At 43.3% G+C, this 27111-nt stretch overlaps 1 protein-coding gene across 1 annotated transcript; it reads right to left on the reverse strand.

Annotated features, from left to right (window-relative positions):
• Window positions 1–1049: 1049 nt before the first annotated feature.
• Window positions 1050–21370, reverse strand: LOC147453135 (ATP-dependent Clp protease proteolytic subunit 3, chloroplastic-like). The gene is made up of 5 exons (XM_086518621.1): window positions 20985–21370; window positions 2454–2568; window positions 2018–2193; window positions 1848–1943; window positions 1050–1546 (listed from the first exon to the last, which is right to left on the reverse strand). Exons 1-5 carry the CDS (start codon window positions 21240–21242, stop codon window positions 1271–1273), a joined length of 921 nt encoding a protein of 306 aa, XP_086374747.1. The 5' UTR covers window positions 21243–21370; the 3' UTR covers window positions 1050–1270.
• Between the last annotated feature and the right edge of the window lie 5741 nt (window positions 21371–27111).

Raw genomic sequence — 27111 nt, forward strand, 5'->3', positions numbered from 1 at the left:
CTAATGATCTCTAAAGCTTGTTCGTTTTTTGTTTGCTTTTGTGCACTCATGGACCATGTTTGTGCACCTTCACTTGAATAGGGATGACTAATCGTAGTTTCACTATGCCTCATAAACACCCTTCTTTATTAACTAACCCGTAAGTTCCATCTATCATTTATGAAACCTATCATTGTTAAACCTATCCATTCCCCTTTTTCTGAGATTGAGTTATAGAGGGGTTCTAATCAAGGAGAATCTTCTTTGATTAGATTCTATCCTCTTCACAAGAGCACAAGAATGATATGATCTCCATGAAGAAATATAAAAGGTCATCCGGGTGCAACGGCCCCACAAACCTGAAAGAGTTATCCAACACAATTTATTGCTCGAATTGAAGTCCGTTTATAAGGCTTTGATTGAGCTGACAACCCCTTACTTAGAGTAGGGTCAAGAGTGAGCCACTTAGCTTGCTTGTGTGAGAGGGCCCGAAGCTAGAGACTTTATATTTAGTCAAGAAGTCATGCACACACAAAAGATACACACACCCACATTTGGAAATTTGATTAGTGAAGCCAATCCAATCCAAATTGGGTGGTCAAGAGCTCATTTTGAAACATACAACATAGGCAATATGGTCATGCAATTATACACAGATAGTAGCTTAAAATTAGCGAACCAATTATGCAAAGAAATTGATGTAAAATCACTCAAAAAGAAAAGCAAGATATCTACGTACTCTTAACTCATTCCAACATAACTACTTCCAAGAGATATCACTAGTTGGTGCGAATAATTAGCGCATAGAATGAGTTTATTGGCAAGGGGTAGTTTGGAAATTTTGTGGGGGTGAAATTTAAGTTAAGTTATGAAAAAATGAGAGTTTTTTGGGAATTTTCTACATTTGAGGGGTATGTTGGAAATTTGCGCAAGAAGGGTATTTTAGTAATCTACCCATGAGTAAAATATTGGATGAGTCTTAACAGATGCCACAGGCTGATTCGGGGATGATGTCAATAATCAACCACCCTAATATGGACTCACTGAATGGCTAATCAAACAATAACACAGAAAGAATAATGCTCATATTGAGACTTTTCATCTCACAGAAGAATTAAGAAACACTTGATTAGTACAACCAAACCCTCCAATGTCAAATGGCTAGAACTTTACAGAGAGGGTTCCCCTATCAAGCTATTCACTTCTTTATAATGGCCAAAGTTCTGAATACATCGCACGCCTTCGCTTGGCCCTTCAGACTCCCAAATTGTTAGATGTGGAAAGCTGAGGTTCAAACTGCTGCTGCCTCTTCCTTCGTTTCTGTATCAGGCTGCTTTTCATCTTCTGCCTTTGTTTCTCCAGCGTTCGTTTCAGTGGGTAAAGTCTTCCTTTCTTTTGCATCTCTTACTGTCCAATACTCCCATACTTTGGTCTTTGGTGGCTCTTTGGCTTCCCCAATTGGAGCTACCAGTCCGGGCTTCCCATCATCTATGACTCCATCCACCAAGCCATAGTCCCGCGCTTCCCATGCATTCATGAAAAAGTCTCTATCTGTGTCTATTTCAATCTATGAAACATCAAATTGCACAAGGTAATTAGTACCTTTCCCCTGAAAAGAAACCATCCATATAAAAATTACACGTGCATATACATATACACATATATAGATCTGTGTGTGTGTGTGTGTGTGTGTGTGTGTGTGTGTGTGTTTAATTATTTATTTAATATGTATAATTCCTGCGCATTTCAAACCTTGAAAGGTATAGAAAAGGCTCTAGGGCTACCAGAGGTGAATTACAGCATGCTAAACAGAAACAAGTGAGAAGAAAAAACTTTAAAATTCCCTTAAAGTAGATTTCAAGCTTTACCTGCTCTTCTGTTTTCCCTGTTAATCGAGACATTATTTTCGTCAGCTTGACTTTATGATACATCATCTCTCGTACTTGTAAACCAACCTCTATGGCCTGTGAGTTACAAATGCTCACGTCGGTCGGTGGTCATCCTTTCCACTTTAAAATTAAACATCAAGGTCACTTACAGAACCACTAGCACCTCCAAGAGGCTGATGAATCATGACACGGGCATTTGGCATGCAATATCTCTTTCCCCTAGTGCCCGAAGCCAGTAGAAAGGCACCCATAGATGCAGCAAGACCAAAGCAAACAGTGGACACGTCTGCCTTACACAACTTGATTGCATCATAGATCCCCATACCTTCACATAAAAGATGCAAGAAGCTATCAGCAGTTTAATAACGGTTCGTTCTCTTCAAAACCACAAAAGCCCCTATTGTGCATGTAAAGCACACAAGACACATGAGCACCATCAACTGAGTCCATGTCTATGCAGGCAATTTGGGGGGGGGGGGGGGGGGGGGGGGGGGGGGGGGGCACATTTGCACACACATACACTCTCCAACAGCAAGATACAACCTTTGCTCCAAAGAAGTATGGTACAACAAAGCTTGAGCATACCAGCCGTGACAGAACCTCCGGGGGAATTTATAAAAAGCTTTATATCCTTTGTTGAGTCCTCTGCATCAAGAAGCAGCAACTGGCTGATAATCACATCTGCAGAAAAATCATCTACCTGCATGCAGCCCAAATATCAGAGGTTCCTTATTTTTACAAAGAAGCATGCAGTTCAAATTTATCTAGACGGTGTAAAGAGTGGCCGCATGAGGTAAAAAGCAATAGTACACTCTAGCTAAAAAAGTGAAAGATCTCGAGTAGGCTGCGATGTCAAATGACTTGACAGATTAAGAAGTCAACTCTGTCAATGTGTACTAGTGTGATTGATAATAATAAACTGGTAATCTTCATATATCTTGCAAAGGATTCTCACACTTTTATGTAGCTAGCCACCCGTTTGTTACGACTCACTGGGTGCTCCTACTACATAAAAACCCCGCATCAAAGTAAATTTCCCCCCCCCCCCCCCCCCCCCCCCCCCCCCCCCCCACCCTGCCTTCCTCATCACTGGTGCCTCCTGGCTCACCTACTGCCTTCGCTTCCTGCTCCCTTCTCACCCCTCCTGCCCTCGCCACCGCCTCCCTCCTCACCCTTCTGCCTTCGCCTGCTGCACTTGCTATGTAATGGGTCATCTACTATTGGGTCATCGCTAAAACAATCATTTCCCTACAAGGTTCCCCTCCTCCCCTTTTTGCTGTAATGCCCCCTGTCCATGCCTGCTTCCTCTATCTCTGGTTTTCGCCTCCCTTTGCCTTCACTAAGCACTTGGTCCTATACAACAACCCTTTTCCTCATGCACAGACCCTGCGGAGAGAGAGAGAGAGAGAGAGAGAGAGAGAGAGAGAGAAGAAGAAGAAGAAGAAGAAGAAGAAAATTTTAACGTCGTAGGAAACTATCCCAAGAGACCTAAAAGATCTATCCGACGAGGAGAGTTGAACTCAAGACCTGTTATTCAAGAGGGAAATGGCATAACCAATCTACCACACTTGAGTGATAGAAAGGTTATATCATTTTCCTCTTTTTATTAGCGCACGCCGACACACAAACTGTCACGTGACACATCCAACCCTATGTGTCCGTGGACAAGCTACAGCATGACCAAGGTTCAAAAATTCAGTCAAGTCGGTCTAGAATAGGAAGTGATCCGGGACTTTAGTGAGTCTGTTCGCAGACCGTGCACGCATATCCTCCAGTTGCACACAACATGATCATCAGCATTCCCATCAGAATCCATCAGGGGAATTTTCCAGTGCATTAAACCTATTTTCCCTATTTTTGACATTTTTCACTTATTTATTAAGTGCTTTTGTTGGGAACTAGGTAGGGCAATTTTGCTAATAAAATATATGAGCAAACCAAAGCTAGCACAAGAAGAAGGAGAGCATCAGGCACTCAGTGCAGCAAGCCTCTGGAGATCCTTCTCAGCAAGACGACCCCCCCTTTAACCTTGCGTTTTTGGAGCCTAACAGCTAGCGTTTTCAGCATTGGTGCATCATCGATTTCAGCCACAGACCCTCAGCCATACCAGCGTTTTTTCATCACAGATTCAGCCCTTGCTCTTGGTGCCTATCAGCCCTGCAATTGGCATTTTCTGGCAGCCACATTCAGCAAGGAAAGACAGGCAGAAAAGCGATGTCAAGACCAGCCAACTTAGCGTTTGCATCAGCCAGCCAGTAGCGTTTTTGTACAATAGCAGCAGCGTTTTCCAGCAGTGCAGGCCAGCGTTTTTGCACATGCATTTCAGCGTTTTGCAAGCCATAAGAACAGCGTTTTCAGCCATAGGAACCAGCCTTTTGCAGTAGCATATTCTGCCGAAGGACCATCGGACTTGGCGGATAAAGGACAGCCCGACAAGAAGCATCCCAGAGCATTCAGTTTTCAGCATTAGCCTCGTCCTCATCGTCCACACCGTCAACATCGACATCACAACATTAGACTCGTTGCATCAGCCCTTGTATCAGATTGTGCAATCAATAGTAGACCACTCTCGCCATCGAGAGTGGGGCCCTTGGAGGAGGGTTTGACAACATCTCTGGTGTCGTATTCTCTTCTCTCTCTATCTCTCAGTCTCATGCACCTTTATGCACAGTGTCCATTTACTTTGTTTGTGTCCATTGCACTCTCTCACTAAAGGAACGGAAGGCTCTCCCTTCCGTAAGTAAAAGGAACCTTGAGCACAGTACGGAGCACTCATCTTGAGCAAAGTTCAACATTCATTCCGCTGCACCTTACATTGGTATCAGAGCTTTGGCAGTGTTCTGTATCACTCAAGGAAAGAACCACAAGAATCACAATTTTTCTTTTTGCTTGTTGCGGTCGCACATAACCCAAGACCTCTTTGGCGTGTCGATTCCTGATCGTGTTTTTGAAGAGTGAGAGGAAACCCAAGAAAGAAGGGCTTGTCCAGCCTCCCCTTGTCCCTCTTTTCACTCATTGAGAGCAGACCGTGCACTTAGCGGCTGGCCAATTGATGTGAGGTGGGAAAAAGCAACCTTGGTGTGAGCTTGCGCAAGGCCGCCAAGGGATGCGCCCGCGGAAAAGAGCAAAACTCGAATGAAGAGAAGATCCTTCTCTAACACACATTGCAAGCGAAAGAAGAACCTCAAGACCCTCTAGAACCTCAAGAACTCAAGATCCCCAAGAACCCAAGAACCCAAAACCCACACGAACCCAAGTTCCTCGAGAACTTAAGAACCAAGATCACAGTGTATGGTCTGTAGCCAGCAATTGCATCTAGATCCAATCGGGACTCTAGTATCTAAATCAAGGCATCTGTTGACAAAGGAGCGGAGTGACTCCCCTCTTGTGCATCCCACTGCAACCAGATCTCTGGCCAAGCTGAATTCTAGGTTTCATTTGGAGTAGACTATGCTAAACCAAAAGCATCGAGGTAAAGTTTCACAATCTGAGGAGTATCCGCTAGGTCCTCCTCCTCCATCCACTTCGCATCCAGTGCAAGATAGTTCTTGAACTTAACCAAGAACCGCCTTCAGACTTTACCTTTATTCTTCGTATCCTTATGTGCCAAAATCTGTTCAAAAACAAGGATCTCCTCGTTTTCTTCCACTCCGGGTTGCTCATCAGACTCCCCATCATCAGGCACATCATCTTTAAAAGGTTTCAAGAGACTCACATGAAATGCATTGTGAATCCTCCAAGTATCTGGCAGTTTCAGTCCAAAGGAGACATCATTTATCTTTTCAGTGATCTGGAAAGGTCCGTAGTATCGCATACTAAGCTTTGGAAAAAGCCTCTCTGTCACAAGGCGGGCATCGCGTGCCAATAGAAAAGAACAGACTGAAAAGACTTTTAGCACTTCAATAACAACTGAACTGAAAGAGAGAGAGACGACACGCGACACGAAGTGGCGAAATTCCACCCCAAAGTGTATTGGCCCCAAACCTTGGCGCCCCTTTTGGTATTTCTTTATAATGCACTAACTCAGTACAAGCCGGTACTCCAAACTCTGCACCTTCTCAAGGAAGCATGCCAGAGAATGAGCCCTAGCCTCATATTTAAAGGCCCTTGGCCTGAAAAGCAGTTACTGTAAAAAGCCTTTAAAACTCAAAAGCTTCTGGTTCAAAAGCGAAGGCAAAAAGCTGCCAGCACAATTTACGGAAATCCGTATAGCCTGCAACGTCATCATTTCAACGCAAAACGTGGAAATCCGTACAGCCTGCCACGTCATCATGTCAGCGCAATTTTCGGAATTTGTCTGCTGTCCTTAGGGTTAGGGTTAGGGTTAGGGTTTTTGCAGTTTTAGGGTTAGGGTTTCCAAAATTAGAGTTTGCACGTTTTAGGGTTAGGATTTCCAAAATTAGGGTTTCAACAGTTAGGGTTTCTGGCAAAAATTAGGGTTTAGGCCCCTCGGCCACATCTGTAAGTTGACTCCATTATTTAGGCTTTGACACGTAAGCAGTTTGTTACATCTCCCCTTCTTGAAAGAGAGTAATCGTCCGCGATTATAGAATATCTGCAAAACAACTCAAGTTAGTTCAAAAATTTCCGAGGGTCATTCCGAGGGACAATCAGTTTGCTCTTTTTATTAAGGAGTTAGCTTCTCCTTTCTGCTCTTTTGATCAAGGAGTTAGCTTCTCCTTTCTCCAGATCGGAACTCTTGATATTCCGGCGTAGTCATCACACCCAGACCGCACTGATCTTCCACGGGTGTCTTGATGCACTAAAATTACATATCCAGGCAATCTCATCCAATTAGGAATATTCAGTGGTTGGCACATCACAATGCAACACAAATGCTCATATATGCATGTTACAAGACATAGAAACATAAAGCCGCCGATGAACAATCCTCCCGCATAACCTAACAAGGTCCGGGCCGGGAGATATTCAACGACTCCCTCATCACTCTTCCCGCATAACCTAAAAAGGTTCGGGCCGGGAGATATAGAGGCCTTTTACAACCAAACGCCCCCCAGACCACAGCCTGCGTCGTTTGGAGGTGCTGAGAGTAACCACTGCTCAGACTTCTTAATACTCCTCCCGCATAACCATCCAGGTCCGGGCCGAGAGTCACAACAACAATTATTTTACAAGCATACAACCAAACGCTTCCCAAGCATCGGCTTGCGTCGTTCGGAGGTTCAAACAATACCAAAACAGTAATTCTCACTTCTCCACCCGGGAGTAAAATCACCAATCATTGAAACCAGTATCAAACCAGAGTCAAACAATTCAAATCGGCACCAAAACAGGTTCAAAACAGATACTATCCATTTCAAACAAAGTTTCAAACAATACTTTCTTAAACAAAGTTCAAAAGTATCTAACTATAAAACAACTAAAGAGTTCATTCAGGATTTTGTTCAGACAACCGAACTTTGAGGACGATTGGCTTGCCCTTCTGCATCACGGTGATGGTTCGGTTCCGGACTTGGAGAGTCGCATCATTCTTGTCATGCCAAGGCATGCCTAATAGAACGTCACAATTGCCCAACTTCATGATGTGGAAATCATTTTTTCCATGATAATCTTGAATAGTCACTGGAAGAGCACCAATGAGCGGTACTACTTTCTGAGTTTGCCCTGTGGCTAGCTCAGCTTCAATTTCTCCACCCTCTGCATCATAATCAAAGTGCATCTGCTTTAAGAATTCTGGATGGATGAAGTTCTCTGTAGCTCCGGGGTCAAAGAAAATAAGGGCTTTGAAACCATTGACTTTGCCATATGCTCGACACAATTCATTTGTACTCTGAAGGCGTATGCCATAAATATCAGGAACTAGTCCAATAGCGAGTCTAGCTCTCTTAGCAAGAGGTGGCGCTGGGGTTCTGTTGACCGTTGGTGTGGGCGTCGGCTCCTCTGGTCTATCAGTGCGTTTTGGACAATTAGAATAGAATGATTATGCCCTGTTTGAAAGCATCCAAAGTATCGGCCTTCTTGTAGTAAGGTGTCTCGTTGTTGAGGCGTCAAACAAGGCCTTTGCGGTTGATTTTCACGAGACTCTCGAGAATTTGTTCGTTGTTGCCGAGAGTTGTGGTTAGTGGCCGGAGATTCTTCTGTGGTAAACTCTAGCTTTCCCTTCATCAGTTTGTAGCCAACCGCGGCATGGTCCATAAGTTCTTGCATTGTAGAGACTTGCTTGGATAGACAATATTCTTGCAATGGTGATGGTAGTCCAATGGTGTATCGCTCGCATTGGGCCTCCAAGGGAACAAATCTAAAGAAGGACACCAGAAGGTACATGTCGAGAAACCTTTGGTTATAATCGTCCATGGTTTCAGTGGCAAGCATTTTCCAGTTGCCCCACTCTGCCAAAATCTGCACTTCAAACATAGAAGTCATGTAACTACGTGCTCTGATACCACTGTCACAAGGCGGGCACCACGTGCCAATAGAAAAGAACAGACTGAACAGACTTTTAGCACTTCAATAACAACTGAACTGAAAGAGAGAGAGACGACACGCGACACGGAGTGGCGGAATTCCACCCCAGAGAGTATTGGCCCCAAACCTTGGCGCCCCTTTCGGTATTTCTTTATATTGCACTAACTCAGTACAAGCCGGTACTCCAAACTCTGCACCTTCTCCAGGAAGCATGCCAGAGAATGAGCCCTAGCCTCATATTTAAAGGTCCGTGGCCTAAAAAGCAGTTACAGTAAAAAGCCTTTAAAACTCAAAAGCTTCTGGTTCAAAAGTAAAGCCAAAAAGCTGTCAACGCAATTTACGAAAATCCGTACAACCTACCACGTCATCATGTCAGCGCAAAACGCGAAAATCCGTACGGCCTGCCACATCATCATGTTAGCACAATTTTCGGAATCTGTCTGCTATCCTTAAGGTTAGGGTTAGGGTTTTTGCAGTTTTAGGGTTAGGGTTTCCAAAATTAGGGTTTCTGGCAGAAATTAGGGTTTAGGCCCCTTGGCCACATCTGTAAGTTGACTCCATTCTTTAGGCTTTGACACGTCAGCAGTTTGTTACACTCTCCTTTCCCTTTTTATTTCTCAAGCGTGCCTTCTCAAAACGTAAGAGCACCCAATCATCCTCCTTCAATTTCAGGTCGCGACGATGGCGATCCGCTGTCTTTTTCTGTCGTTCTTGAGACTTCTGCAAAGTCTTGCGAACCTTGGCAAAAGCCGGATCTAAGTCTCGCGTATATTCATCCGCCTTAAAAATCTTATATGTCGTGCTTAGGAAGGGTGGAACCTTCGCAGCACCTTCAACAACCTCAAATGCCGCCTTCCCCGTCGAAGAGTGTATCGTGTTATTGTAGGCAAATTCCACCAAAGGTAGGTACTTTTCCCATTGAGTCTTCTGATCCGAGATATAAGACTACAATAAATCTAAAACCACTGAATTGGCAATCTCAGATTGCCCATCAATCTCCGGGTGGAACGATGACGAGAACTGCAACTGCGTGCCAATGTTCTCCCAAATTGCCTTCCAAAACAAACTCGTAAATCTAGGGTCTTTGTCGGAGACAATCGTCTCAGGCATGCCATGTAATCTGAAAATCTGGGCCACAAACAGTCTCGCTAAGTGATCCGGCTTGACTGATTTCTTCACTGGAATGAAATGAGCCTGTTTGCTAAATCTGTCAATAACAACCCAGATACCATCGTGACCACTCTGTGTTCTTGGGAGATCAAAAATGAAATCCATTGCAATACTTTCCCAGGGATGGGTGGGTATGGGTAAAGGCTATAACAATCTCTGTGCTTTATGCCTCTTAAACTTGACCTTCTCGCATACTAAGCAACTACGCACAAACTCTTCCACATCCTTTTTGAGTCTCGGCCAAGAGAAGTATCTCTCTACCCCTTTCATGGTGGTAGCAATGCCGCGATGGCCCGTAAAAGGTGAAGAGTGGCATTTACTCATAACCTTTTCCCTCAACGGCTATGTAACGCACAACATGGTTTTTCTCATCAAGTAGCCTTCCCGAATGGAGTATCCCGCTACTGTCTCCCCATCCCGTATCCGTGTGAAAACGTCTGCAAAATCTGTATATGTGGCATACTGGTCGACCATATCCTCGAAAGCTCCTATGATGTATTGCCAGAACCAGCAGCTTCCGAGACAAAGCATCTGCCACCACATTCTTCTGTCCCTGCACATGGACAATCTGGAAGTGAAACTGTGACAAGATGTTCGTCCACCGCATCTGCTTTTCCGAAAGCTGCTTCCTTGACAAGAAGTAGCACAAACTCTGATAGTCCGTAAACACGGTAAAATCCGCTCCGAGTAGGTAATGCCGCCACTGAGTAAGAGCATGGCTAACCGCCAAAAGCTCTTTCTCATAAATCTGTGCTGTCATCTCCGGCCTTGAGAACAATCGGCTCTCGTAAGCAATGACATGGCCTTCTTGCATTAAGACCGCACCTAGACTACGACCACAAGCATCACAATATACTTCAAATCACTTCTGCAAGTCCGACAAAGTCAAAACGGGTCCCGTAGTCAATTTCTCTTTCAATGTCTGAAAAGCAGTCACCTCTGTGGATCCCCACGAGAAAGGGACTCCTTTCTGTGTCAAGATATGCAAAGGGGAAGCAACCTCTGCAATATTTCGAATGAACCATCTGTATTACGAACACAGTTCCAAGAAGCTTCTAGCTTCATGGACATTCTTCAAATCGGGCCAATCACGGATAGTCTCTATCTTGACCGGATCCATTTGCACTCCTGCTACTACTGAGACAATGTGTCCCAAAAAGTGTATCTTTGGTAGGAAAAATTCACTTTTCTTTGCATTAGTCACTAACTTGTGATCTCATACAGATCTATGGGAGAGAGCTTTTGGCGGTTATCCATGCTCTTACTCAGTGGCGGCATTACCTACTCGGAGCGGATTTTACTGTCTTTACAGACCATCAGAGTTTGCGCTACTTCTTGTCACAGAAGCAGCTTTCGGAAAAGCAGATGCGGTGGGTGAACATCTTGTCACAGTTCCACTTCCAGATTGTCCATGTGCAGGGACAGAAGAGTGTGGTGGCAGATGTTTTGTCTCGGAAACCGTTGGTTCTGGCTATTTCCGCGATACATCATAGGAGCTTCGAGGATATGGTCGAATCAGTATGCCACAAATACAGGTTTTGCAGATATTTTCACACAGATACGGGATGGGGAGACAGTAGCTGGATACTCCCTTCGGGAAGGCTACTTGATGAAAAAGACTATGTTGTGCATTACACAGCCGTTGAGGAAAAAGGTTATGACTGATTGCCACTGTCCACCTTTTACGGGTCACCGCGGCATTGCTACCACCATGAAAGGGGTAGAGAGAGATTTCTTTTGGCGGAGACTGAAGAAGGATGTGGAAGAGTTTGTGCGCAATTGCTTGGTATGCCAGAAGGTCAAGTTTGACAGGCATAAGGCACAGGGATTGTTACAGCCTTTACCCATACCCACCCGCCCTTGGGAAAATATTGAAATGGATTTCATTTTTTTTTATCTCCCGCGAATACAGAATGATCACGATGATTTTCCGATTACATGGCATGTCTGAGACGATTGTCTCCGACAAAGACCCCAGATTTATGAGTTTGTTTTGGAAGGCAATTTGGGAGAACATTGGCACGCGGTTGCGGTTCTCGTCATTGTTTTACTTGCAGACTGACTCGCAATCTGAGATTGCCAATTCAGTGATTTTAGATTTATTGAAGTCTTGTATCTCGCATCAGAAGACTCAATGGGAAAAGAACTTACCTTTGGTGGAATTTGCCTACAATAACACGATACACTCTTCGACGGGGAAGATGCCATGTGAGATTGTTGAAACTGCTGCGAAGGTTCCATCCTTCCTGAGCACGAAAGATTAGAAATTTGAAGCGGATGAATATTCGCGAGATTTGGATACGGCTTTTGCCAAGGTTCGCGAGACTTTGCAGGAGTCTCAAGAACAACAGAAAAAGGCAGCGGATCGCCATCGTCGCGACTGGAAACTGAAGGAGGATGATTGGGTGCTCTTACTTTTGAGAAGGCACGCCTAAGAAAGAAAAAGGGAAAGGAGAGGCTTTTTCCAAAGCTTAGTATGTGTTACTACGAACCTTTCCAGATTACTGAAAAGATAAATGAAGTCTCCTTCCGATTGAAACCGCCAGATACTTGGAGGATTCACAATGCATTGCATGTGAGTCTCTTGAACCCTGTTAAGGGTGATGTGCCTGATGATGGGGAGCCTGATGAGCAACCCAAAGGGGAAGAAAACGAGGAGATCCTTGTTCCTGAATAGATTTTGGCACATAATGATACGAAGAATAAGGGTAAAGTTCGAAGGCGGTTCTTGGTTAAGTTCAAGAACTTTCCTGCATTTGATGCGAAGTGGATGGAGGAGGAGGATCTAGCAAATACTCCTCGGATTGTGAAACTTTACCTCGATGTTTTGGTTTAGCATAGTCTACTCCAAACGGAACCCAGAACTCAGCTTGGCCGAAGATCTGGTGCAGTGGGATGCACAAGAGGGGAGTTACTCCACTCCTTTGTCAACAGATGCCTCGATTTTGATACTAAAGTCACTGATGTCTCTTTGAGCTTCAGGGATACTGAGAGCTGACAGTATTCTGCTAGATGACTTTATGAAATGGAATTCCTGTTTATGATACTGATTTGTTCTTGACTTCTTGTGAGTGCAGGAACTGATAGCCGAAATGACTGCAGCATTTTGGTCTGATTGATCTCGAATAGACATGGTTGCAATAGGGGTTAGTCAATCGGACATCGATGAGGTCTCGATTGGACCTAGATGTGATTGCTAGCTACATTGCCGATAAATCATGGTCTAAGATCCGAATGAATGTTGAATGTCATGTGATGTCCTGTGATGTCCGGTGATGTCGTGTGATGTGACTGTCGATTTTGTACATGTGCTAGATGTGTGTTCCTAGTACGTAGGTACTAACAGTCAGTGTCTGCTAAGACGGTTTATGGCTTTTGTCGGTTTTGCAGGCGTAATCGCGGTCGATTACAATGCTTTCAAGAGGGGGGTATGTCACAAAGTGATGACGTGGCCGACAGCAGAAACCCTAATTTCTGCTAGAAACCCTAAAATTCTTGCAAACCCTAATTTTTGCCAAAAACCCTAAATTCCGGAAATCGCGGAGGCAGATTATTAAAAAAATCTATATATATATATATATATTTTTTTGGAAAATGATGAGCGACACGAATTTTGCTTTTGCTTTTTTTTTTTTAAAAAAAAAAGAGAAAAGACTCTCTAAGAGAGTGAGAACTGATGCTTTTGATTTTAAAAGCTTTTAGGGCTCTGCTTTTGGGCATCCCTTGTAACCTTTAAATTAGTGGTGAGGGCCTCACTTCTCAGAGCATCTGGACGCAGAGTCTGAGAGTGAAACCCTAACCGCTCTCTTGTACTTTGATGATTGATTAATACAAAAAGAAATACCGAAAGGGGCGCCAGTCTTTGGGGCCAATATCTCTAGGCACGGAACTCCGCCGGGCCAGTGCAAATCTATTGTGATCTGTGAATTGTTTTGAAGTGGTTATTTGGTGCTGTCGCGGTTGATTCTTGACTTGGAGTGTCCAAGTCCGTTACACTGTATGAGACTCGATGACAGAAATTTGCTTTTTTTTGTCTTTTGCGACGCACATCCCATTTCCCATGCAATGCGGGGGATTCGAGTAGTAGGTATCGCTTGGACCTTCATGATATACGTGTACATTTTTTGCAATGCTTTCATTTCTAGTGGTCTCTTGCCTGTCTCCAAGAGTAGCACGGAGTATGGTGTCGTCTTTTTGACCCCCATGTGTCGACATAGAAATTTTTTCTGAATTTTTTCAATTTCATTCCATGTGTGGGCTGAAATGCTTGCTCCCCATATTTCCACTCCGTAGAGGATGGCTTGCACTACGCATGTCTCAAAAATGGTCGCTTTTATCTCCCATCTTTTTATGCTCCTTTGTGTGCACATGTTTTCAAATTGATAGTACTTGGCATGGTCAATGTCAATTCTATTATGTGCGCATTGTCCCCAAGCATAGTTGCACGGGATGTCAATCCCCAAGTACTTGAAACTGTCGACTTTCTCAATTTGTTTCCCTTGATACATGAGGGGGGCGTGGATATCCATCTTACGAGTCTTTACAATCATGAACTTTGTTTTATCTACATTGATTGATAGACCCACATTTTCACAAAAAGCATGTAACGCATTGACCAATTTCAGAGAGAGAGCGAGAGAGAGAGAGAGAGAAACGCTATGAGTGGTGAAGAGGGGGCGATCAGCCCCCCATGACTACCATAAGCAAAAGATCCTCAATACAATCAGTATGATGGAAATGGGTACCCCCCCGGCCCTATAAATAGATGCCCAAGGGGAGGTAGTGCAAGGCTTGATAAAAATCCCCACGACCCAATAGAAAAATGATATATGGAAATATATGAGGGCGCCCGGACAAAGGTGGGCGGCTGGACCAGGAGCAACCTAGACTACGGGTGGCCAGCCAGGAGACATACTAGCCGTACATGTATGCCCTAGACCTGTGAAGCAGCAGAGTGGTGTAAATCTAACACTTGCATGTGCCTCCCTAGCCCGCTTCTCCCGCTAGTAGTGTATCATATCACCCCTATTCAGGAGTGGAGTGGCCTCTCAAGCTGGACCATCACGGCCCCATGAGCTCGAGTGGTTTTGTGCACGTTGCCATGTCCATGTTATCGGGCACGAAGTAGCTCTGATACCAATGTACTATGTAGTTCTCCCCAAGGATCCATCCTGCACATATGACATGACACACGCCAAACATGAACATTAAACATCAGAAGGGATAGACGTCCGACTCACTTGAGACCTCCTAGCCATAGCGCCTACCTAATTGGCTCGTCCCCGAGCCTGAAAGCCTGTAGCTACTCCGGCCTAGTGCCTCACCTCAACCATTAGCATCCCATACCACCAGCCCACACCTAGCTTGGGTGTATGGGAAAGCACTACCAAGGGTCTATAGTCCACAAGATAGCTCACAAATGAGCCTAGGATCCTATTTATAGGATTCCTTTTCTGCCCTTCCTAATCTCCCTGCAACTAAGATTGTGTCCACAAACGTGACACAGGGCCAATTCACACTGCTTAGGCACCCAACCTAATCTCAAGGGACGTAGCAACTACTTGCATAAAATGCATCTACGCACAAAGAACGCCCAGCCACTAGCCGCCAGCTTTTGACGCTAATATAACCTTACGTGGGCAATGTTATTCAAAACACAAGAGGGTTGTGCATACAAAACCCAGAATTTAAGAGCTGCGATGACGCAAGCAGGTTGCAATCTAGGTTTAAATGATAATTAGGGCATGTCATGGGCGTGTGCTGCCTTCTCTACCGCAACCCCTTCCTCTTTGCCATTGCCAAGTTCTCTCATTGAAACTGTCTGATACCATGTCAGAATAGTACAATGAGGAAGCATAGATGCAAGACACTCGAGGTCGCAAACATGTGTGTGTATGTGTGTGTGTGTGTGTGTGTGTGAGAGAGAGAGAGAGAGAGAGAGAGAGAGAGAGAGAGAGAGAGAGAGACGAGCCAAGTGTGAGATTGCTCATATTAACTTTGACCATGTCACGTGACACATCCAACCCTATGTGTCCGTGGACAAGCTACAGCATGATCAGGGTTCAATCAATCCAGTCAGTCTAGTTTAGGAGTGATCTAGCACTTATTGTGAGTCTGTTCGCAGACCGTGCATGCCCAGACACTTAGTGTAGATGCATATCCTCTGGTTACACACAGCATGATCATAAGCATTCCCATTAGAATCCATCAGAATCAGTTAGGGGAATTTTCCAGTGCATTTAGCCTATTTTACCTATTTTTGACATTTTTCACTTATTATTTTTTTGTGACTTTTGTTGGAAAGTAGGTAGGGCAAATTGACTAAGTTTGTATATAAGCAAACCTAGACTAGCACTAATTGGAAGAAGAGGCAACAGGAGCACCTTGCTCAACAGGCAACTTCTCAGCAAAACCCATTAGAAGGCCTAGCGTTTTGCAGATTGCAGGACCTAGCGTTTTTCCCATCAAGATCAGCCAATGATTTGCTTTACAGATTCCGCCGACAGCAAGACCACAAGCCTAGCGTTTTGATCCCAGATCTTCACCGCCAGAAGCTTCAGCACCTAGCGGTTTTGGAGACCCAGCACCTAATGTTTTTGACAGTTTTCAGCATGGCGTTTTCAGCATTGAAGCACCTGCAAATTCAGCCCTAAGAGAGCAGCAGATTCAGCCCGGAAAGACCAGCAGTTTCAGCCCTTAAGAACCTCAGTTTTCAGCCCTAAAACCTGCAGATTTTCAGCGATAAAGACCTACAGAAACAGCCCCAAAATCAGCGTTTTTGGACAGCAGATACTCACTTGCAAATTTCAGCCCTTAGGTCGGTGTCGCCATCCCCGTCGTCATCGTCAACATAGCTTAGACTTGCATCAGTCTCATGCATACAATTTGTACCAGTTTGTGCAATCATAAGTAGACCACTCTTGCCGACGAGAGTGGGGCCTTCGGAGGAGGGTTTTACGTCTCTGGTGTCGTATCTCTCTTCTCTCTCTATCTCTCAGTCTCATACACTTGCACGCACAGTGTCTATTCACTTTGTTTGTGATCATAGCATTCTCTCATTAAGAACGGAAGGCTCTCCCTTCCATAAGAACAAAAGGAACCTTGAGCACAATTCGGAGCACTCATCTTGAGCAAAGCGTAAACATTCATTCCGTTGCACCTTACATTGGTATCAGAGCTTTGGCAGTGTTCTGTATCACTCAAGGGAAGAACCACAAGAACCACATAATTTTTTTTTCTCGTTGAGGTTGCACGAATCCAAGTTCGCTTGGGTGTGTCGATTCCTAATCGTGTTTTTGAAGAGTGACAAGAATCCCAAGAAAGAAGGGCTTGTCCAGCCTCCCCTTGTTCCTCTTTTCACTCATTGAGAGCGGACCGTGCACTTAGCGGCCGGCCAATCGGCGTGAGGTGGGAAAAAGCAACCTTGGTGTGAGCGCAAGGCCGTCAAGGGGTGCACCCGCAGAAAAGAGCATAACTCGAGTGAAGAGAAGATCCTTCTCTAACACAGATTGCAAGCGAAAGAAGAACCTCAAGAACCCAAGAACCTAAAGACTCCCAAGAACCCAAGTTCCTCGTGAACTTAAGAACCCAAGACCACAAGAACCCACGACTTCAGTGGATGGTCATCACTCGAAGCGGAATGGATACTTCGCTTGGAGGTGATGAGCATGAGAGAGGCGAAGAAGAATTTTCTCCACGAGGAGGTTTTTCCGACCCTCCCCCTTCCCCATCTACACCAAGAATTGCACTAACTCCTATGGAGGAGTTGGAGCAATTGTTTATGGAAAGACAGTTAGAACGCGAAGAAAGAAAAGCAAAAAGAGAAGCAGAAAGAAAGTCCTACGAAGAACAAAGGGCATCCATAGCTCGTGAATACAAAGAAGGAATGGCAGCCATAGAGCGTGAGCACGAGCAAGCACGCTTGGAAGCCAAAGAAAGACAAGCAAAATTTGATCGCAAGAATAACGAACGACAAGCAGAATATGATCGCGAGAACACAGCAAGACAAGAGAAGGGTGACCAACACATGAAAGAGTTGTGGCGATTTTTTTCTCAAGTGCAGGCGTACTTTGCACAGAATCAAGAAAAGGAGCCTCTCTCACTCCTTTCTTCTCCCAAGCATGACACACAGGATTTGCATGATGATACGCATGATGATTTGAATGATAATGATGAGCATGATGATTTGGATGACACTGACAAGCATGATGATTTGCATGATCAAGATGTGATTTCTCACAAGCATGATGAGTTACATGAAGATGATGTGATTGTTCACAAGGATGATGTGTTAGTTGATACTTTCTTTAGTGAAGCTAACCTCATTGCAGATTCGATCAATCACGAAGGATCGATCTTGGCTCTCGAGCCTAGGTCCACAGAACCCCTTTAGGAAGAACCGATCTTGTCTCTCGAGCCTAGATCCAAAGAACCCTCACAGGAAGTATTATGTGTTTACATGATTCATACGTACGTATTGTTCGAGTGTTTCATTCGTAATCGGTTTCTGTATTTTCGTCAGCATCTTTATGTGATCCCTTTTCCTAGGCATGACATATTGTACGTTGAGCACGTTTCACTCATGAATGAGCACGAATGTATGTGGATTATTCATGAAAAGCTGAAAAGTATGCATTTAAGGAAGTCACATTCCATGTCTCTTCCTTGGCATGACACATTTGTAGAAAGAGCACATGAAAGTATGAGCACCAAGCATGGGCATTTCCGTTGTGAATTGCCACAGTTGATTGCTCTAGATCAAAAGAGAAAGATTCGATCTCATTGTTTGCATGTGTTTGATGAACGGTTTGTCACTCCGTCTCTATGTTCATCTACATTGCATACACAGTCTTTAGAGAAGACAAGATTTTTTCCAGTCACTTTACATGGAATAGGTATGTTCATGGTATTGTGTTGGAAATGGTTTCAGGAATTTTCAGCCATGGAGATTCTTGAAGAAGAAAGAAGCATGACTCTCGACGAAGTTGAAGCATTGAAGGAGCCTCAGAAGACTTTGTGTCGTTTTCGACGCGGCCCAAAGAAGCAAGCGTTGCACACCTTTATGAAGTTCAAGTACCGCACGACCCACACATCCGAGTGGGCCGACGAAGAGTCCCTTCTAGGATTCCGGATGCTATTGGCGATCTCCCTCGACGCCATATAGTTCAGTACCAGTACCTCACTTTGAAAAGGAGGGGATGTCATGTGACACATCCAACCCTATGTGTCCGTGGACAAGCTGCAACATAATCAGAGTTCAGTCAGTCCAGTCAATCTAGTTTAGAAGTGATCTGACACTTTCATGAGTCTGTTCGCAGACCGTGCATGCCCAGACCCTTAGTGTAGATGCATATCCTCTGGTTGCGCACAACATGATCATAAGCATTCCCATCAGAATCCATCAGAATCAGTTAGAGGAATTTTCCATTGCATTTAGCCTATTTTACCTATTTTTGACATTTTTCACTTATTTTTTTTAAGTGACTTTTGTAGACAGGGCAAATTGAGTAAGTTTGTATATAAGCAAACCTAGACTAGCACTAATTGGCAGAAGAAGCAGCGGGAGCACCTTGCTCAACAGGTAACTTCTCAGCAGAACCCATCAGAAGGCCTAGCGTTTTGCAAATTGCAGGACCTAGCGTTTTTCCCATCAAGATCAGCCAACGATTTGCTTTGCAAATTGCGGCGACAGCAAGACCATAAGCCTAGCGTTTTGATCCCAGATCTTCACCGCCAGAAGCTTCAGCACCTAGCGTTTTTGGAGACCCAAAACCTAGCGTTTTTAACAGTTTTCAGCATGGCATTTTCAGCATTGAAGCACCTGCAAATTCAGCCCGGAAAGACTAGCAGTTTCAGCCCTTAAGAACCTCAGTTTTCAGCCCTAAAACCTGCAAATTTTCAGCGATAAAGACCTACAGAAACAGCCCCAAAATCAGCGTTTTTGGACTTGCAGCAGATTTCAGCCCATAGCGTTTTTGGACAACAGATACTCACTTGCAGATTTCAGCCCTTAGGTCGGTGTCACCATCCCCGTCGTCATCGTCAACATAGCCTAGACTTGCATCAGTCTCATGCATACAGTTTGTACCAGTTTGTGCAATCGTAAGTAGACCACTCTTGCCGACGAGAGTGGGGCCTTCGGAGGAGGGTTTTACGTCTCTGGTGTCGTAACTCTCTTCTCTCTCTATCTCTCAGTCTCATACACTTGCACGCACAGTGTCCATTCACTTTGTTTGTGATCATAGCATTCTCTCATTAAGAACGGAAGGCTCTCCCTTCCATAAGAACAAAAGGAACCTTGAGCACAGTTCGGAGCCCTCATCTTGAGCAAAGCGCAAACATTCATTCCGCTGCACCTTAGAGACCATGTGGATACAAATAGTAGCCCTAAAGGCATCTTTATACCCCTCTAATCAAATTACCTAACCCAACTCAAATAAATTGTGTCAAGTAACAAATAATTCAGCTAAACAATGGGCACGTTCACATGAGATGCAAAATGCTGACAAGGTACCCATGCCCTTTTCTTCAACAAGAGAGAATACCATGTCATAAGAAGGTTAAAATTTTTACCCACTACAGAGTGAGGTTAAAGGAAGCCTGTCTGTGAGAAAAATGACTCAGATCCTACACAAAAGGTTTAAGATTGGAATTGATCTACACAAACTTCAAAGGCCTTATAAGAAGTGGGAAGCAAAGTGACGGGACGGCACTATCAAAGAGAAGAAGTATCACCTCCCTTTGGGTTAAGAGACTAAAATACAAATCTAGTACACATTAATGCAGGCATAAATCCAGTATCAAAAATGTGTTAAAAATAACCGCCCGTGCCCATCATTCCAAAAAACCAAAGAAGAACCTTTGAGTAAAGCAATCCTCTGTTGAACAAAAATAATTATCAATTCTTGTAAGAGGCTCTCGGCGCATTGAAGGAAGGCATCACATGTATCCTGAGTCACTACGCCACAAATGTGACCAGACCTCCTGAGAGCACCCAATACCTTCACTATCACAAGGTTGGTCGTGATATTCACAGCAGGCGGGCGGCCATTAGTAATACCATGTTTTGAATATGTATGCAATGTGCCAGAGGCATCTTTGAGCAGTTGGACAAAAGTAGGTTTGCATCCCAGCTGGATCCTACACAGCACCAAGTACATTGCCCAAATAGCTCAAGTCTCGGCGTGGAGCAAGAGTTAGGCCAAATGGTGTCAAAAACCCAGCAGCACCTCTATAGTGCCAGGCTTACTGTGTAAAGAATTGAAAGAAAGATTAGAGAGTTCCCCAAGGTCCATACCAAGAAGGCCACCAAATGAGAATGTCTAACCAAATGATCGATAGCCCTGGAGAAAGACAGTCCTGATGACAAAATCCCAAAGAACATCAAAAGAGTCTCTCCACAAGGCATTTATTTAGAAAAAGAGCCTCACTGATTCGCATGAAATGCATGGGTAAATTAATGAAAAACTGTCACATTAAGAAAGAATCATTTTGGCCACTGATATCGAAGAAGATGGTTACCTGGGAGCCCAGAAAGATGATGCGCTGCCTGAGAAGCATGGAGGAGGGATCGAAGTCATTCAACTTGGACATGCTTGGGGCAGTAACACTGACGGGTGAGGGAGCTATCGCTTGCACTCTGCAGCTTCCTCTCCGTAGAGAACTGGGGTTAAAGCGTGAAATCCGGCATGTACGAGGTAAAGACAATGGCCCTGAGAGCGCACTCTCTCTGCAGCTAGAAAGCGATTGCGGCGATACAGCCGCCATGGATGAAGACATCTCAGTGCTGCTGCTAGTGCTCGTCAACTTGTTATCGCTCTCGCAACGCTCAAACCGAACGCTCACGCATTGAGTCTTTCGTAGCAAAACTGTAGAGGCTGCAGCATTTGTAACTTGGAGTGGCCAATTGAAAAGGGTAATAGAGTCCTTCAAAATGACAACATCGTCCTACACAGGGCTAGAAAAATAGATTTTTGCTAACAGATCAAAATAAGGGAAAACTTGAAATTCTCCCGGTTTTTCAGGTCAAAATTTGAAGCTTTTGCCAGTAATTACACTAAAACTTGTGTAACTTTATCGGTTTCCTTAAAGGCAAGCTCAAAATCTAACCGAGATTTTATCATTTCAACCGGTTAAAATACACTTAGACCCCAGTTTTTTTCTAACATTGGTCCTACAATCCCTGTCGTACACAATAACCTGCAATCTGCATGAGAGGGGAGACTAGTGTGTATTGATACTTTTCTTGTGAGGATGGCTATGTCCACCTTCGTGAAAAGCATAAGTTGTGAGTTGTGATGTTGGCAACTGTAACTCTCTTTCACATGTTGCAAGTTCATCCTCTTTTCTCATTGTCTTTTCGCTTCCAACATTGTTTGATCTGTCCATTTTTAGTAGAAGGAAATCTAGAAGTTGGACACCATGTGGATGCAAAACGACAGAGAGGGAGATAGTTCTTGAGATCTTGCAAGCACACACACTCACTCTCAAGAGAGCCTACATAAAGATCTAGGTTGAAATCTTCTTCTTCTTTTTACAGGCAAAGCTATGAAAGGTTGTCGTAGCAGACCTAAAAATACAACATAAATGGAAGAATGTACGATGGTCAAAGATAGAAACATCTTTACCATTTTCAAATTTTTGACGTTGTGGCTAAAAAGAAGGCTAGGAAATATGTATAGTACTCAATGTTAGGTGAGGGAAGAGCACTTCTCTAATGAGTTTAGCAGTTTCTTGAAAAGGTATGGAATTTAGAGGCCATTTTCATACAAGGATACTCCATAGAAAAGTGGTGTTGCTACATGTAAGAATAGACACATTGCAAAAGTTTCAAAGGGCAATTATAAATAAGGTTGAATATGCTTCCTTGTTACTAGGTTGCGATAGTATCTACGGTTGTTTACATTATGACCCACTATTGTTGCACATAGCATGACACTTGAGGAGAAGTTTACTGTCAAAAAATTTGATTTGTACACTAGAAAGTGTTTGAAATTATTCCTTATGTGTATGTGCTAGGTGAGTTATGACCTAGTTCCATCGGATCTGAAAGCAGAAAAATGTTTGTTAAGTGGCCTTGAATAGAAAGGATACAAATATCACCACCCTATCACGATCAAGTGAGGGTGTGCAATGATGTTGTTTTTTATGAGTTGAAGAGTTGATATGTTTATGTAAATGATGATCTTGAGGCTAATGTAAAGGAGAATGTGGTTACAAAAAATGGAGGTGCATAGTCCCAGGTTTCATTAGACCACAAGGGTCACCTAGTGCAAGTCATTCTGAAAATCCATGGAGTGGTAGATTGTGTGATAGAGTAAGTACTACAAAATGTAGTAAATGTAGCAATGAAAGGAAAAGAAAAGGTTGGTGATGCCCCAAGGATGCCAGACTTAAGTGCAAGTCATGATGATGGTGATTCAAGTGGCTCAGAGCAACCTGGGCAGTGTCACAAGCACCCAAGGATGATGATTCCAAAAGGATGCTAGACTTCAATGCAGTTCATGATGATGGTGATTCTAGTTTCTGGACAGCCAGCGCCCCTATGCTAGTGGTTACGCATCAGCTTGTGAAAGCACCCACATGCGCTTGACCCCAGGTCTTCCTACGTGTAGATGCAGGCAATTATTGATCATACATGTGTGATTAATCAAATCACATGCTTAAACAACCATTTTCTATTGAACACACCCTTTTGCTTGTATGTGGAGGAAACCAATAGCTAGGCGAGCAAGTTGCCCTCCTCCATCACACGGGAACTGCTCGATTCATACATAGTCCGATATCTTTCTAGAGCCGTAATCTCTTGGACTTGGGTTCCCGTGAAGCTTCCCAAATACAAGGTCATGAGGTTGCACATTGGGTCCGTCTCCACAATGAGGTGGAGCGATGAAAAGGAAAAGGAAATTTAACCACTTCGCTCTCTCCTCCTTTTTACAATTCCTCTCTTTATTCTCCTTCGCAATAAGGTATTCTAACAATCCCTATCTACATGAAAGGCTTAGTAATCATAGCAAGGATAGTTTTTTCCTTTACAATCTATGACTTCTCAACAAATAAAGTAATAGAAATCATATGCATAAAGGGAAGACGAAAATTTTTGAGCAACACTTAGCTCCAAGGTTGAAGTTTTCCATGATTGTTTCTTTGGTAGCCTGCTTAGCTATGCAACAAACGTAGTTGTGATTGTGGTTCCGATGAGTTTTGCGGCGCCCTAGACTACAAATAGTCTCCATCACCCTACATGATACATTACATTACAAAGAGCATATTTTACTGATACCACTACTGCCTCTTTTGCAACAACGGATGTCATTGTGGTGCTACAATATAACATAAAATGGTGCTACAAGACAAGGGGGGAGAGAGAGAGAGAGAGAGAGAGAGAGAGAGAGGGAGGGAGAGACAATGGATGCAATCTCCCTCCACGCAAGAGTGAGCATTTTTCACTTGTGTGTATTTATTTATAGATACTATTAATGCTAAAAAATGATTTCAATTATTTGCTTGGGCATTAAGTATCCCCTGCTCATAATTAGCTCACAAATTAACCACAAATCAATGTCCAAAATTGTTAACTATTTGTTGCATAAACCATATATGAATGTGCTCCCCATCAACGTCCAAAAAGTGGGGACATTATTTCAACTAGAAGCCATCACATTAATGTGTCATGCACCTGCCACTCACTAACCTGCTAACACAACACCAATCATCTGATCTTAATTTGAAAATTCAATTCACAATGCAATTAGCAACAAATATCAAATAATCAATAAATAATTTCTCAAATATGAATGTGCTCCCCATCAACGTCCGTGGGGACATTATTTCAACTAGAAGCCATCACACTAATCTGCTAACACAACACCAATCATCTGATCTTAATTTAAAAATTCAATTCACAATGCAATTAGCAACAAATATCAAATAATCAATAAATAATTTCTCAAATATCATTTCCATTATAATGCTCTTCAAATTGGAAACATTCACATGGCATGCCAAAGTTTTGCATCTAATACAATCTTTGAATAAAAACTACACAATTTGAATTTTCTAAACATTTCTTGTAAGCAATAAGCTTATAGAGCCCACAAAACAAAGTGCTAGATACAACAATAGTATCACCAAAACTGAGATCATGCACAATGCTCTAGTCATCCACAGACTTGACTTCAAGACCAAGTTTCCAAGTGCAAATACATAAAAAATATTTTTCTTCATTGAAGCATCCAAAAGTGCACAATATTTGCCACTTGTAATAATAAACACAATCTTTCCATCTCCCTTACTTGGATAAGAGGGATTGTTGGTGCAAAAAATGTATTCCCATCAGGAAAATCCTTAAGAGAGGTGAAAAAATCACGATGAATTATAATGTTCTTAGTTGCACCATTATCAAAGTACTACACATGATCCATTTACTCATTTGCATTTAAGGTTATTTAGAGTGTCATTATTTATCCCTTTCTTACGAGCCTCTTTAGCCTTAAGCTTAGGGCATTGCTTGATGAGATTATCTCCCTCCTATAATGACATTTTAGCTTCTTCTTGCCTTTATTGGGAGACTTCTCAAACCTATTGTCATTTAAAGCAATAGCAACTATGAAGGTAGGAATGCTACTTACAAAAGTTGTGGAGGTAGTAATAGTGGTATTCTGATTTCCTCCACAAACGCATGTTCAATAGAACACTACCTAGTTTGCCTTTTCTAGATTGGGCCTCTTACAAAAATGTAGAGAAGACCGTAAAAGTTCACAATATCAGGTTTATTCTCTATCACAAGCTTAAAGTTGGGAGGAAAAAGCTAGATAAGAATCTGATAGAGCATCAACAACTGTCTGCACAAATGAACTATAATGAACGATCGTGAATGGCAATAAACTGATGATTGAGATCTTTAATCTCCACAAGAATATATCCAAACCATGCTCCTCGTGCATAATCTTGGACTCTAGCTCCTTATGTTGGTAATCAATTTTCACCAACCCTTACTACAAAGCACAATCAACACACATGAGCCTAGACATCCTTATTATTTTGACGTGCCTGCTCAGCAATAGGCAAAAGAACTATAGTGATAGAATTGTTAGAACCTACACCATCGTACACAAAACTTGATCTTATATCATAACCATGCACAATGTTCCAAACACCCTTTGGAACAAGGACCTGTTTCATCATGTATGCCAAAAGTGAGTAGTTTTCCACGTCCAATGTGTCCTCAAGAGATGACATACAAAAACATCATTGTTGCCAACCATGCTAGGTGACTATAATTGATGCAAAAGTTGCTTGTGTAGAGTAAATATTGCACAAAATCAAATTGTCTATAGAACACAACCCACAGTAGACTGCACAGTGCTTGTTTTGACTGTCAAAAAGCCTGCACAAAGGGACAAAATTTCCTACACAATACTATCAATCGAGGAAATGGAGACTAAAATGATCCTGAATCAAAATCATGATGCCCACTGCAAGGTGTCCTTCTTGTCTTTGCCTCCATCCTTCCTGCATTTGTATTCTTTGGAGAGGGTATACCAAACTCCTGATCAAGACTTTCCTCCAAGCCAAATAATAACACCTTTGAAAACATTGAGGGAGGGAAATGGGTCCTTTTTACTTGGGCAATTGGTTGTTGGTTTTGCCACCTTGAATAGCATTTGGATATATATCAATACCTAGAGGTCACAAAACCCTTTCAGAAACAAAGCACAAACTGGTTAAATGACTCTCAGCAACAAAATATTAACTTGCAGCAGTTCGTCAACCCACCATCGTTGGCAACACAAGAGGCGGCAACCTCCATAAGAAAACCTTAAACATACTATTGCCAATCCCATATTGTAAAGCCCTAGCAACACCCCAATTATTTGACACTCTCATAAAAGAAACACCCTCGGTAGTGACGATACGCCCTACTGATTAACCCAGCGTGTAGCTATTGTAACATACCATATGGCTATTGATGAATGTACCCATTTGTCTTGTTGCCACCCAACATCCATAAACATCTGACCTACAACATCCCAAGTCATGACATGCACAAAGCAGCAGACCATGCTAGTTGAGCCACCCTCCATTAGATAGCATCGTCAATCACAACATCCAACTTTTTTCAGAGGAGTCATCCTCCACCAACCAGCATGGCATGAGCTCTCCTGCCCAAGAAAACCACACAAAAAGGAAGGAACCCACTTTACTACTATTTTTTTAAGCATCTCACCATAGCCACCACATGTCCTTCTTTCCTTTGGACTTCCACCACAAACCAAAAAGCACGCACACATGCATGTTTACAACCCCCCCCCCCCCCCCCCCCCCCCCCCCCCCCCCTCTTGTTAGGGTAAGTCCTCTAGGAAAAGATAAATGATGATATGGTTCACTAGGAAGTGGTGCAATGCTTCTAGCCAATGGATGTTAACCTCAAAGCCTATAAATGGGGCTCACATGCATGGAACATTCAAGAGATTGTGAATGGTGTTCATTCTACTATTTGCATACTTTCACTTTCTCACCTCTTAAAATCCTACAGCTGGTATCAGAGTCATGTGGGCACCATCCCTCTTTTTCAGTTGTTATCCTAATTTATAGCTCCCGTTCTTTTCCCACGCACAAGTTCTTTTTTTCTTTTCTTTTTCTGAAT

Source organism: Adiantum capillus-veneris, chromosome 8 (assembly GCF_014529385.1).
Source record: "Adiantum capillus-veneris isolate H3 chromosome 8, ASM1452938v2, whole genome shotgun sequence".
Lineage (NCBI taxonomy): Eukaryota > Viridiplantae > Streptophyta > Polypodiopsida > Polypodiales > Pteridaceae > Adiantum > Adiantum capillus-veneris.

What these genes read in the sequence shown, in the direction of transcription:
- LOC147453135 (XM_086518621.1), bottom strand. Translation starts at nt 21,242, where the DNA reads ATGTCTTCATCCATGGCGGCTGTATCGCCGCAATCGCTTTCTAGCTGC. An exon ending in TCATCTTTCTGGGCTCCCAG is followed by an intron (nt 2,569 to 20,984) that starts GTAACCATCTTC and finishes GGCTGCATGCAG; the next exon opens with GTAGATGATTTTTCTGCAGA. An exon ending in CAGGGAAAACAGAAGAGCAG is followed by an intron (nt 1,547 to 1,847) that starts GTAAAGCTTGAA and finishes GATGTTTCATAG; the next exon opens with ATTGAAATAGACACAGATAG.